This window comes from Lutra lutra, chromosome 10, assembly GCF_902655055.1.
Source record: "Lutra lutra chromosome 10, mLutLut1.2, whole genome shotgun sequence".
NCBI classification, from domain to species: Eukaryota; Metazoa; Chordata; class Mammalia; order Carnivora; family Mustelidae; genus Lutra; species Lutra lutra.
This window is the reverse complement of record NC_062287.1, coordinates 80,559,772-80,574,096: the sequence shown is the minus strand read 5'-3', so window position 1 is coordinate 80,574,096 and position 14,325 is coordinate 80,559,772. Positions and strand designations below refer to the sequence as shown.

The following is a 14,325-nucleotide window of genomic DNA, read 5'->3' as shown; positions in this document are numbered from 1 at the left end:
TTTCCTCACACTTTTGGAATTTACATATAGTTGTTATCAGTTGTGTTTCACATAATACTGAACAGGGTCAGATATTCAGGTTTTAACTTATTTCACAAGGGGACACGTGTTTCAAAATATTTTTCTCCTCCTTCTTTAGGTTATTTCATAGTAATTCTATTTCTGTTATCCCTGATGGAGCATTTGATGGCAATCCACTCTTAAGAACTATGTAAGTAGTTTTGAAGGTTTGTTTTAATATAGAATCATGTAAAGCATGTCTGTATGATGCCAGGCATCTCAATGAAGAATGAAAATTCAGGCTTTTAACTGGATGGACTTTGTGAAGATAGATGCAGTGTTGGATGGCTTGTGAACATAGGAAAACTTTACTTTTTTTGGGTATTTTTACAGACATTTGTATGATAATCCTCTGTCTTTTGTGGGGAACTCAGCATTTCACAATTTATCTGATCTGCATTCCTTGTAAGTATCATGCCAATTTTATTTTTAAATTTTTATTCTTTTTTTTTTTTTTTTTTTGTATAATACAAATTGTAAGACAACCTGAATATCTATGCAGTTGATTTACTGGAAAACTAGAATGTATCATTGTAGCTCCAGAAAACAAAAATCTTTCTTTTTTTTTTTTTTTTTTCCTGTTGGGTAAAAGTCCAAAGGACAATTCTAAAGATTTATGATGGTTCTTATTTATGTGAACATTTGACCTAATTATCACAGTTTCAGGTGCATTCAAGAATTGAAACTGATTTTATTTTTAGGTATAGTAGTTGTGTAGTTTTAATTAATTAATTAATTAATTTTTAAAGATTTTGTTTATTTATTTGACAGAGAGAGACACATTGAAAGAGGGAACACAAGCAGGGGGAGTGGGAGAGGGAGAAGCAGGCTTCCCGCCGAGCAGGGATCCCAATGCGGGGCTCAATCCTGAGCTGAAGGCAGATGCTTAATGATGGAGCCTCCCAGGCACCCTATAATTTTAAACTGTTCAAAAAATAAAACAAAAACATTATCTATGAAAACTTTTTATTTTAAATTACGTTTTCTCTCCCAATTTCTTGAAGAGTCATTCGAGGTGCAAGCATGGTGCAGCAGTTTCCCAATCTGACAGGAACCACCCATCTGGAAAGTCTGTGAGTGTGGCTGTTTTTGAACAGGGGTAGTATAAATGTAACGTGGGCCGGCTCAGCGGGGTACTGGTGCTTTTCGGCAATGGTGCTGGGTTTGTGTTGGTTCCTGTATCTCTCTTCGTGAATGGCGTTCATGGAGATGTGTTTGGGTTTGGGCTCAGTCAGCTCAGGTAGCAGATAGCCTGGTACATGGATATTAGATCTGAAAAGTTCACTGAAAATATAAGCAGTAAGTAAATGCCAAATTTGAAGCAGTGCTTTAGGAACTGAGAAGTGGAGCAATTGATGTGGAGTATCAGAGAAAGCTTTAAGGAGGAGGTGTAATGTTTTCAAAACTGAATACTGTCAGGTTTCCCAGAGCCGGGGCTTTTATTTAGAAAGGCAGGATTTAGTAAAATGGGGAATATTGAAAATTTCCTTAGGGGTGGCATGCAGATGATCATGTATAGCTAGAATTGCATGTGTTTAATGGAATGTGGTGTGATATGGAGAAATTTGGAAAATCATTTGGGTTACGGTTTTAAAATGGGAGCCATCGAACATGGAACATTTGGTTATGGCAATTCTTCCCAGTGGATGGTCTGTGAATGGGATACATATGGATCTGAGCTTTTGCTGACCTGAGCCCTCCAGAAAGCCAGAAAGAACCTGAGCTGGCTAAGGGTCTCCAGCCACAGGGAACCTTACCAGAGTAGGTCACATAAAGGTTATGATTTTCACATGTGCCAAGATGTAAGGAAAAAGTGGTCTGGAAGCACTGGGCTCAGAAGTTTAAACTTGACTATTAAGGTGGTTTGGATGTGTCGAGTACATGGCAGCAGGTGGTGTTAGGGCAAGAGAGACTAGAGATGGGAAGAACCACAAGGAGGTCCTAGGAATAATCCGCTTGCTAAATGGACACCTTTAACACCACTGGTGTTCCTCCGAGTGGCCTGAGGCTCTCTGCCTCATTCCACGTGTGATCTGCATAATAGCAGTAAAAATGAAGAGAGAATCAGATGCTGGACACACCACAAAGGAAGAAAGCACAGGACTTGGTATTGACTACAGATGGGAACGTGGAGAGGGAGGGAGGAAGAGAACATTTCAGAACAGTGAGTTAGGTTGGCTGGGTTTGGAATGCAGGATGCTGAGTTGGCTTCCCACATTTTGGGTATGAGGTGGTGTTACACGTGATTATAGTCAGGCTGTGGCTGTGGATTAGTATTTTTCTGTTGGTCCACATGAGAAATCAGCCTCATTGTCTACAGTATTAACAATATTAACATAGTAAGGCTTTCCTGCCTTACTATGAAAATGAAATCCATAATGGAGGCTTAATCCATTTCCCCACATACCTGACTTTAGGGAATAAGTAGGCAGTGGAATACACAGGCTTTAGTACATAGGCAAATATCTGTTTCTTTTTCTATGTGAGAATAGCATTTTATTTACCCTCTCAACTTGAAACATTTCTTAGATGAACAATGTTTTTCCACAGGACCTTGACAGGCACAAAGATAAGCAGCATATCCAGTAACTTGTGCCAAGAACAAAAGATGCTTCGGACTTTGTAAGTTAGGTCCCTCTTCCCTTCTCATACTTTTTCTTTTATGTGCTTCACATATATTGTTTTATTTTTGATAAGCTATTTACATTAGCTGATTTTAGGGTAGAATTGTGTCTTATTTGTTCCCTTTATGGAAATGAGCAGGTGTTTTCGTGACCCCAGGGTAGGTAACATTTATTTCAATTTGGCTTTAGAGTGATATATATGTCACACATCTTGGGACTTTTGCTTTGAAAAAAGTAAAACCAGACTAGGCTCTTCCTTGGTATTTTTCCTGACTGGACTCCCTTGTCCTTATCCTAGAAGCCCCAGGAGTGTCAGCTTTCCATGTCTTTCTCTTTCATCCATAACCTAAGCAGAGCCCAAATCTTTCTTGGGTCAGGAACCAGCTAAGCACGGAGCTTTCCAAAAACTAAACTATCTGGAAATTAAAAGTAAATAAAGGGTGTAAAAATGTCACAAGAACAAACAATTAAGTTTCTAAGCTGTTAATAAGTATTCAGTGGAGAGAGATAGTAACAAAATAAGTGACTGATTGATGAAGCAAGCCATTAAATGTTGTGGAGTATCAAGCACAGTGATCACTACTGAGGAAACACTGTGGTGGAATTAACTGAGAGTTATTGAGTCCCTGTACATGATTTAATACAATTTTTTTTGAAAATGTGAGCATACCATCCCTCACAGCTGTAAAATTAAATAACAGAAATTATTTATAATATTATAAAAATATTTTTAAAAATCTACCAACTTAAACACATAATTTTATATATTTTCCATATTTTTGTATATTTAACTTTATATACTTCATGTTTTTAATAATTTTACTTAAAAATTTAAAAAATGTTTTTAATATATTTTATATTGCCTGTACTCCATATTATGTACTTGAAATTTGCAAATCATAAGCCTGCTATATCATTGAGGTACTCTAGAAGCTTACAAATCGTAGGAAAAAACATAGTTATTTTCTTCAGCTCTCTATTATAGATCTTGGAGCTGCTTTCAAAACTTCTGAGTGTAGCTCCTTTTAACTTAGTGTTCTGATAACATAGAAATTAATTTGTTAATTTTTGTTGCTTTAAGGGACTTGTCTTACAACAATATAAAAGACCTTCCAAGCTTTAATGGTTGCCATGCTCTGGAAGAAATGTAAGTTGGTCTTTGACTTACTCTTTTTGCTGTGGTTTATTGTTGATTCACTGAACATGTCCTATTTTAAATAATGGCTTTAATGTTTAAAAAATTAGAAATATTAGAGAAATAGATGTGTATAATCAGGTGTTCCTGTGAATGAATGTCAAATTGTACTAGCTATGGTCATGCAACCAGCATTTCTTAGGTATTTATCAGGCATTCTGGGAGACGTTATAAGGGGAAGCCTGTGTACACAAAAAGCAAACAAACAAAACTGTTCCTGGATATTGAGGGAAATCAAACATGGATACCTACTGTGTACCTATAAGCTCTGGTGGCAGTTGGTTGGGAGAAGGGAGAGGAAGGCATTAATTCTCCCGTTTCTGATCCCTTTCTTCCTCTAGCTTTCTTCCTGCAGTACTTGGTATGATTATGTTGTCCTGGATCCTTTTTTACCATGTTGTCTTCCTGCTCTCCTAAGTGGGGCTATTAAGGAATTTAGATAGTATACATTAATTCCCAGTATAATTTGGGAGGGGAATATCAATTAATCTAACTCTGTGGCATTACAGAGGAGGAAATGGCAGTTCTTTTTACTTTCAGCAAGATCAATCATTGTTACTTATGAATGAGTATTTAAACTTAGAAAAAGTTGAAGAAATGTTAGCTTTCAAAATCGAAAATAATTTTTTTTTTCTTTCATCACCCTTCCTCTTCCTCTTTTTCCTCCTTCTCCTTCTTCTTCTCTTTTTTTAGTTCTTTGCAACGTAATCAGATCCACCAAATAAAAGAAGGTACTTTTCAAGGCCTGATATCTCTGAGGATTCTGTAAGTTTCTCTCTGATTATTAGAAACAAATACAGTTTTTGTCCAGTTCCAAATTAATATATTACAATTCCCATAATAGATATGTTTAAAGATACAATTTATTACGTGTAAATACTGTTCCGATTTTACCACATGGTACTTTATCAATACTCCACTCTCAGTATTTTTTTTAACCTTTAGCTTTTTAGTTAGTATTTTTTACCTTTTACCTTAGCTGATTTATGATATCGTATGTTAGTAAGTGAAAAAGCCTAACACATATAACCCACGAGACAGAGCTTGCTTGTTTTCTTGTCATGCTAATGAGGTTTGCCGCTCCATTAGGGCAGGGTTAGGCTAGGCAAACTATAGCCTATGGGCCACGTCCAACCTGCCTCCGATTTTTGTAAATTAGGTTTTACTAGAACACAACCATGCCCTTTTGAGTAAGTGTTGTCTAAAGCTGCTTTCGCCATATTATGGCAGAGTTGAGTAGTGGGGAGTAGAGACCATATAACCTATAGGTGAGAATATTTACTATCCGGCCCTCTACAGAAAAAATGTGCTGACCCTCATGCTGTGTTATGTATTGTCACAAATATAGCTAATATCCAGTAGAAGCACTCATTAGAAAAAATGTATTTGCATTTGAGTATGTATTTGTGCCAAATATTCACTTAAGCACTTGGGGATAGAGAGGTGACTAAGACAGGCCTTGTCCCCACCTTCACAGAACTTTAGTGCAGAAAACACAATATGCTAAAATAGTGACCACTTTTAAAATACACAGCAAATTTAAAAAATTGAAGGTGAAGTGAAATTACATTATTGAATCCTGTCTTCCAGTAGATCCCCAGTAAGACACTGAAAATGTTTTATACTGGAAAATATTTTATTGGAGGTTGGGATCTTTCCCTGTGCCTGACAGACTTACTGTGCATGGGTCTGGGCAGTAGCAAGGAAGGGGACTGGCTCCTAGCTGCCATCACTTCTTAGAGCACTGATAAGCTACAACAATGAAAAGCTGGCCTTTTCATGATTTGGAACCAAGTTTGTCCAGTTGTCCTGTGATCCAGGAGATGGGTAATGGAATGAATTTATCCACCCTTTAAATTTCCATTAATGCTCCGTTTAAGTGTGGTTGTAGATTATTTCTTCGTTTTTATTAAATCTGCAAGATCAGAATTTCTCAGGGTGTGTTTCTGAATATAGTACAGCTTTGGTGTTGATAGGATTTTTATTTCCTGCTGGGGAAAGAATGATATCTGAAGCCTTCTGGAATGCTCTTGTTTACATATTGATTATTTGTCTTCCCTCAGGGCCTTATCACTGACCTTTGAGAAAGCAAATACTATGAAACCTGTTTTTATTTTCAGCTTTGTCAGGAGCTGAGTTTTTCCTCACCTACTTAATAGTACCAAAGGTTATATCATATCACTTATATTTTTGAACTGGTACCAGAAGGATAAGGTGGAGAAAATTCACAACTGTTTTGAAACAGATGCCAACTAGAATTACTGCTCCATGGAACCCATTCCAAGAAATAGATTTTTGTGAAGGGGAGGGATTCAACATAAACATGAAATTGTTGGTCAAGATTTGTTATCTTATCAGGGATACTGTGACTACCTCAGATTCCATAGTGTGTTCTAAGTAACTGCAATTTGAATTTATTTGAAAAGATTAACAATGCTACTCTTGTCATTGCAGAGATCTGAGTAGAAACCTGATCCATGAAATTCACAACAGAGCTTTTGCCAAGCTTGGGTCAATAACTAACCTGTAAGTTGATGATTTTATGCAGTAATATCTTGAAAGAAATGAACCATGTACAGGAACTTGTGATTTAGCATTGTCCTATGGAAATATTTTTCTGTTCAGTTGTTCCCTTGTGTAAATGCTAAGCTGCATTTGTATTGAAATGGTTTCTTCCATGGCGAGAAGCATGCCAGATCTATTGTTTTACTACACCTTCACTTCCTTGTACAACTTTAATATTTGTGATGTTTACACATGTATGGATGTTTTTGTGTAACTTGTATCCTAGGAGTTAATTTAAAGTCTCATTCATATTTCAGAGATATAAGTTTCAATGAATTAACTTCATTTCCTACGGAAGGCCTGAATGGGCTAAATCAACTGAAACTTGTTGGCAACTTCAAGCTGAAAGAAGCGTTAGCAGCAAAGGATTTCGTTAATCTCAGGTGTGTTTTTACTTATTTTTCTTTTTTGTTGAAGTTGTGGTGGCCCTCTAAATTATAGAGTATGCTAGTTTTTTTGCTGTGGTTCCCAGATTCTCTGGGAGGTTATAATTTAAGAGTATTTTCTACCTCAGTCCTCACAAATTTGGTAAAAAATAGAACATGAGCAGTATTCTGTAGTTTTTGAGAACATGAATTAGAGTCCTGGAGACTGCCAGAGAGAGAACATAGCTGTTCATCAGACTGCTTTTTCATATAGCAGATTTGTCATTAACAATGTTGCAGGAGCCCTGTGAGTGTGAACCTACAGAAAATTGGCACAGTGCTCTAATACGTTTATAAAGTATTTGATAAAGACACTTGATACCATAGAGATAGGTTTGGGGATAGTACCATGGGAGAAGAGAATAAATATGTTTACTATAGTTATGGGAACAAAGTACATTCATTTAGTGGTAGAAAGTCACAAAGGATCTGGGACATTGATTTTTAAATCAAACTGCCAGTATCATATGATAAATTAGGCATGGTTAATTCATGTATAAAAGGGGTCTGATTAGACTTCACTTTAAATTGCAGCATTACTGCTAAATTTTAAATATGGTTTGTTTTAAATTGAGTTTTCCCAAAAGCATATCTTTTGGGATATGAAAAGCATATGAAAAGAGAAAGTCATGGTGACCTCTGATAGGAGAGTTCCTTTCACCAATGAGGAAATGGAGGCCCAGAGAGGCTAATGACCAGCTTTTAAAGCATGTGACAGTCAGATCTTTCTGACTCTGGGGCTCTTAAAGATTGAAGTACTTTTTACAAAACAAAAGCATGTCTGTGAAGTTGTTATCCAATGTAGATTTTACCATTTTTTCCAGGTCTTTATCAGTACCATATGCTTATCAGTGCTGCGCATTTTGGGGTTGTGATTCGTATGCACATTCAAACACGGAAGATACCAGCCTCCAAGACCACAGTGTGGCAAAGGATAAAGGCAAGTGCATATACTTCTAAAAATAGAACTTTCTTTATGGCATTAATTCAAGTCTCTGTTCTTGTAATCATTTGTGAAGGATAAATATGAAATATGTGAGAAAATGGCATTTTCTGTGTTACTGGCATCTTTGTTATGAAGCCTCATGCCAGCTGAATTTACATCATGTATGACAGAAAAGATTGCAGAAGAGTTTAGTTCTTTTCAACTGCACAAAGCTTGAATTAAACACAGTTTATGTTATATATTCAGGTCCCACTGATGTAGCAGGTGTCACGAGCAGTGTGGAGAATGAAGAACATAGTCAAATAATTATCCACTGCACACCCTCCACAGGTATGCCCAACACATTTTGCTGCAGTTTATTGCTTTAAATGAACATTAGGCAAATATATCTGAAATGTGTGGGGAAATGTGTGATTTTTTTTTATAACAGGAGTGGGACAAGATGATGTCATAAGGCTTTATGCCTCAAAGTATGGTCTGTGTACCAGAAGCTTAGGCATCTCTTACAGAATCTCAGTCCCAGACTCATTGACTCAGGATCAGTGTTAACAAGCTCCCCAGACAGTTATGTGCATTCAAAATTGAGGGCTTCATTAACTCTAGGACTAGTTCTAGAAGTTACTGATCTGTAAGGATTTTTAGTTTTACTCCCCCCCTTTTTAAATTCAACCTTCCTTTTCCTTTTCATTCTACTTTATTTCATTGAACTTTAGTAGACTTGGGAAAGTTACTAAAATGAGACCATATATTTAGTTCTGACGTAATGTTGGGTTAGACTACATCTGTGAGGGAAGATAGATTTGGAATTTTACTGTAAAAGAAAAAATTGGCTAACTTCTGTGCTATGAAGTAGATTTTTTTAAAAGATTTTATTTATTAGAGAATGAGTGAGAAAGCACAAATGGGGAGCAGCAGAGGCAGAGGGAGAAGCCAACTCCCCACGGAAGAGGGATCCTGATGTGGGGCTCAGTCTCAGGATTCTGAGATCATGACCTGAGCTAAAAGGCAGCTGCTTAACTTCCTGAGCCACCCAGGTGCCCCCCCCCCCTTGTTTTTTTAAAGATTTGTTTATTTATTCATTTGAGAGAGAGAGAGCACAAGCGGTAGGGGTGCGGGCTGAGCCAGAGGGAGAAGGAGAAAGCAGACTCCCTACTAAGCAGGGAGCCCATCATGCGGCTCAATCCCAGGACCCCGGAATCATGACCTGAGCTGAAGGCAGACGCTTAACAGACTGAGCCACCCATGTGCCCCAATCATGAGCTTTTTAAGGGGCTGTGTTTATATTCTTTTATTACTTAGTACAGTGCCTATGTAGAGAATGAGTTGAACGTGACCAGATGAGTGAATGGAATTGGCAAAGAATCATTTCACCTTAAACAATGTATGTTGTCTAGTTTCCAAATAAATCACTGGAAGGTAAGGGGGTCCAGCTTGCTCACTGTCCTTCCTGGGGTCCTTGTGCTAGAGGATGTACCCAAGGAACTGACAACCCAATGAGAAGGGAACAGCTTTATTAAAGGGGAGACTAGACCGGAACCAGCAGGGATTCTATGTCCTCCACACTGAATTTAAACCTTAGTCAGCCAGGAAGAACATTAGTCGTTGGTCTGAGCTCCTCTCCCCAGGCTGCAGGAGAGATACACTGTAGAACTGACTCCCCACTCAGTTGTAGTAACACACAGACACCCAAGTGTTCACTCAGAAGCAGGAAGTAGTGGAGAGTGGAGTCCTTGTGTTAAACTGGAGGAGGCTGGGTGGAGCCTCTTTCACAGGATTTTGAGGGAAAGTACCTCCACCTACCAAACACTTCCCAAAGGGTGAACTGTTGTCTCAGGTCAGATGAGCTACTACTCCCTCTTCCTTGAAAGGAGGAGGAGTTCAGATACAGAGATAAACGTGAAAGCTTTCTCTTAACACTCACTCCCTGAGGGGGGGAGGGGGATGAAAATAATTAATTAAAAAAATTTTTTAAACTTCTTGTGATATTTGGGATAAGACATAAATGTTGCAGAGATGGCTTGTTAGGTCTATGAATGTCTCAGTGATTTAAAGTGCTTTATGGGATGTATCAAACTTCATGACAGTTCAGAAGGATAAATCAGAATGTGTGTTTTAGGCAACTGTAATAACATAGTTTTCTTGTGCTCTATAAACAGCATTTCATTTTTCTTTACTAATTTTAAAATAAAATAGTTGTCATTTGTGACATAACTAGCCTGTCAAAGCCCCTTACTAGAACATACAATTTAGTTACTAAATTAGTTGTTGCAATCCTAGTGTAAGTTTCACAGGGTTTTATTGGATATGGCTTTGTATGTATTTAACATCCATGTGGTTTTGCTCTCCCTTCACTATCTTATTGAATAACCTTTGTCAGGTCAATCGAACATTTTGACATCTCAATTTCTCTAGGAGAAAAGTGGGTATAATTATACCTATCTTAACCTTCTTCATCAGGTTGCCCTTGAAAGCCATAATGTGGGAAAAAATAGATGTATACATGCATACGTGTACATGTATAATTTTCAAAAGCTGTATTAGGACTAGGAAAGAGGAAGAAAAGGACCTCTTATTTATTGAAGGTCAGGCCAACTATGTACCTAGTAACCTGCTTAGGTACCTCATGTATATAATTTTACTTAAACTACACTATGCTATGAAATAGGCATTAATATCCACAGGCGAGAAAATGAAATTTATATGGGTTTAAGCTGCTTTCTCAAAAAAGAACGGCAAGTCATGAACCCTAAATTAAAACCATAGTTTATCTCATTCAGTATATCAGTATATCGGGTACTCTTCATGTATGAGACACTGTAATTAATATATATATGTATACACACACACACACACACACACACACACATACCCATTTCTATATATGTATCTATATCTATCTATCTATCTATATATCACTGTTTGGGTTTACCAGATATTTAATAAAAGAAATTGAAGTGTGTTGTTTTTAAAATAGCCTAGTCCAAAGTCTAAAATAGCTAAGAAATAGAAATCTTTTCAATTTGGTTCAATTCAATTTTGGTACCAGATTTAATTATTCTAGATTAACCTTCTTTAGCTTTTCTCTAAATCCATAGCATATGAGAATAGGGTGTTTTCTAAATTGTCTTTTATTTCTCTCTCTTGTTTTAGGTGCTTTTAAGCCCTGCGAATATTTACTGGGAAGTTGGATGATCCGTCTTACTGTGTGGTTCATTTTCTTGGTTGCGTTGTTTTTCAACCTGCTTGTCATTTTAACAACATTCGCATCTTGTTCACCGCTGCCTTCCTCCAAATTGTTCATAGGCCTGATTTCTGTATCCAACTTATTCATGGGAGCTTATACCGGCATCTTAACTTTTCTGGATGCTGTGTCCTGGGGCAGATTTGCTGAATTTGGCATTTGGTGGGAGATTGGCAGTGGGTGCAGAATAGCTGGGTTTCTTGCTATTTTCTCCTCAGAAAGTGCCATATTTTTATTAATGTTGGCAGCTGTCGAAAGAAGCTTATCTGCAAAAGATGTAATGAAAAATGGGAAAAGCAATCATCTCAAACAGTTCCGGATTGCTGCTCTTTTTGCTTTTCTGGGAGCGGCAGTGGCAGGCTGTTTTCCGCTTTTCCATAGAGGAGAATATTCTGCATCACCCCTTTGTTTGCCATTCCCCACAGGAGAAACGCCATCGTTAGGATTTACTGTAACCTTAGTGCTATTAAACTCATTAGCGTTCTTATTAATGGCAGTTATCTACACCAAACTTTACTGCAACTTGGAAAAAGAGGACCTTTCAGAGAACTCACATTCTAGCATGATAAAGCATGTTGCGTGGCTCATCTTCACCAACTGCATCTTTTTCTGCCCTGTTGCGTTTTTCTCATTTGCGCCACTGATCACTGCAATCTCCATCAGCCCTGAAATAATGAAGTCTGTTACTCTGATATTTTTCCCATTGCCCGCATGCCTGAATCCAGTCCTATATGTTTTCTTCAACCCAAAGTTTAAAGAAGACTGGAAGTTACTGAAGCGACACATTACCAAGAAAAGCGGATCGGTTTCAGTGTCCATCAGTAGCCAAGCCGGCTGTGTAGAACAGGATTTCTTCTATGACTGTGGCATGTACTCACATTTGCAGGGTAACCTGACTGTGTGTGACTGCTGTGAATCCTTTCTTTTGACAAAGCCAGTGTCATGCAAACACTTAATAAAATCACACAGCTGTCCTGCATTGGCAGTGGGTTCTTGCCAAAGACCAGACAGCTATTGGTCTGACTGTGGCACACAATCGGCCCACTCTGATTATGCAGATGAAGAAGATTCCTTTGTCTCCGACAGCTCTGACCAGGTGCAGGCCTGTGGACGAGCCTGCTTCTATCAGAGTCGAGGATTCCCTTTGGTGCGCTATGCTTACAATCTACCAAGAGTTAAAGACTGAATTGACATGTATGTAACTTTCCCCCATCAACCAAAATCACAGCATTTATAGACTGAACCCTAGTCTGCTCTTTCATCTGGGAAGCACTTCTGTGATCACTGCCTGATGTGTCACTTAGAAGGAGGAGAAGGTGGCAGTTTATTTCTTAAACCAGACATTTTCAGAGAACAAGTGCCTAAACTGTCAATCGATGAAAAATGCAATGTCCAAGCAATGTGTGGTCTATTTGGAACAAATTTATAACTTGAAAAAGATTTTATGTATATCATAGCAATATAACGTTAGGCTTTCCTGATCCGTAAGAAGCAAATTTAAACCTGTTTCAGAATTAAGCACAAGATGAAGAACAGCTGTTAATATTTTTTTAAGAATATTTGAAAATGTGATTTTATGTAACTAAGAAAAAGTCTTGCTAATTTTACCTAATGTTGCATCATTAATCTCAGGACAACTTACTGCAGGGCCAAAAAAGGGATTGTCTCCCAGGTAGAACTGTGAGAGTAGAAGAGTAGGCATTATCACCCAATTGCATTTTCGGGTCCCATCTTTGACATAATAGCATCATAAATTTTGTTTAAGTGACTTATAAATCTAAAACCTGAAGATGTTTTTAAAACAATATTAACAACTGTTAGATTTTAAAAGAATAGCTGAACATTTTGTTTTCAGACATTACGCATCTCTTTGGTACAATCACAGTGATTTTTTTCCTCAATGTCTTGTGACCACACTAGGAAGAAGTAAAGGACTACTTGTGTGGGTTTGGTAGATGTGGATAAACTACTAACTAATATGGGGTTTGAAAGCATCTGAGGGATTTGATGGCTCCATGGAATGTTCTCATTCATAAACAGTTCTTTAATAACATTGGCTGTACCAACATTATCCAATTTTGTTGGAATGTTATCTACAGATAGTTTGAATTATACAGAAGATAAACTGGTAAATTATTGTGTCAAGGTGGAAGAAATTGGGAGTAATTATTGACACAAAGCACTTATCATGGTTTCTTAGTGAGCCGGATTCTCCTAAACCTGTGCTGTTATCTGGTAGCTTCCATACATTTCCCCCCTTACTGTGATTTAAACACAAAAGAGCCTATGCAATAGTTCAGAAATTGTGTTCTTGTGAACAAAACAAATGTGTTGTCAAAGAAAAAGAAAAAGGAATAAAGCTTAGGCCTATGTCTTTAACAATTTAAAAATTTTACTTGATTCTTATCTATGGACTTTTGACATGTCACTATGTGGAGTCTTAAAGTTATAAATGTTCAGTGTGTTTTTTGAACAATATGCTAAATCAATAGCAAACCCACTGCCATATTAGTTCTTCAGGATATACTAAAAAACATTAAGCTAGATTGCAGTTTAATAATTAAACTGTATATACTGTGCATATAATGAATTTTTATCTTATGTAAATTATTTTTAGAACACAAGTTGGGAAATGTGGCTTCTGTTCATTTCGTTTAATTAAAGCTACCTCCTAAACTATAGTGGCTGCCAGTAGCAGAATGTTAAATTGTGGTTTATATACTTTTTTGCATTGTAAATAGTCTTGGTTGTACATTGTCAGTGTAATAAAAACAGAATCTTTGTATATCAAAATCATGTAGTTTGTATAAAATGCGGGAGGGATTTATTTACAGTGTGTTGTAATTTTGTAGGGCCAACTATTCACAAGTTTTTAAAGTTGCTATCATGTTTGTATATTTACACATCTGATAAATATTAAATCATAACTTGGTAAAAATATGTAGCTAAAAGTTTTTTTTTTCTCCAAAATTCAAGTCACTGAAAACTTTGCATTCATTTAAAATATAGAAGAGCAGGTATCTAAAATGTGTGGTAAATCATGCATTTACCACATTTATTTCTAGTGGGAGATATACTATTGTAAGCTGTGTTTTGAATTATTAAAGTTCTAGAAATCTAGCAATCTATTTTGCCTTAATTTGTAACTAGGTATGTTAATGAATTTGCTTAATGTTAAAGTAGGCAAATTAAACTATTTTTTTTTAAACATAGAATGTATTATTTGTTTCAGGGGTACAGGTCTGTGATTCATCAGTCTTAACAATTCA

General features: G+C 36.9%; 1 protein-coding gene across 1 annotated transcript in view; it reads left to right on the top strand.

Annotated features, from left to right (window-relative positions):
- The window catches only part of LGR4 (leucine rich repeat containing G protein-coupled receptor 4), a 103,602-nt gene extending 89,606 nt beyond the window's left edge, over positions 1–13,996 (top strand). Inside the window, exons 8-18 of the mRNA XM_047747272.1 lie at positions 140–211; positions 394–465; positions 1,065–1,133; positions 2,611–2,682; positions 3,766–3,831; positions 4,573–4,644; positions 6,334–6,405; positions 6,702–6,827; positions 7,694–7,809; positions 8,062–8,145; positions 10,966–13,996. Of these exons, the coding sequence (XP_047603228.1) occupies positions 140–211; positions 394–465; positions 1,065–1,133; positions 2,611–2,682; positions 3,766–3,831; positions 4,573–4,644; positions 6,334–6,405; positions 6,702–6,827; positions 7,694–7,809; positions 8,062–8,145; positions 10,966–12,242 (2,098 nt within the window). The 3' untranslated portion in view covers positions 12,243–13,996. The remainder of the gene's footprint in view (positions 1–139; positions 212–393; positions 466–1,064; positions 1,134–2,610; positions 2,683–3,765; positions 3,832–4,572; positions 4,645–6,333; positions 6,406–6,701; positions 6,828–7,693; positions 7,810–8,061; positions 8,146–10,965) is intronic.
- Positions 13,997–14,325: the final 329 nt, after the last annotated feature.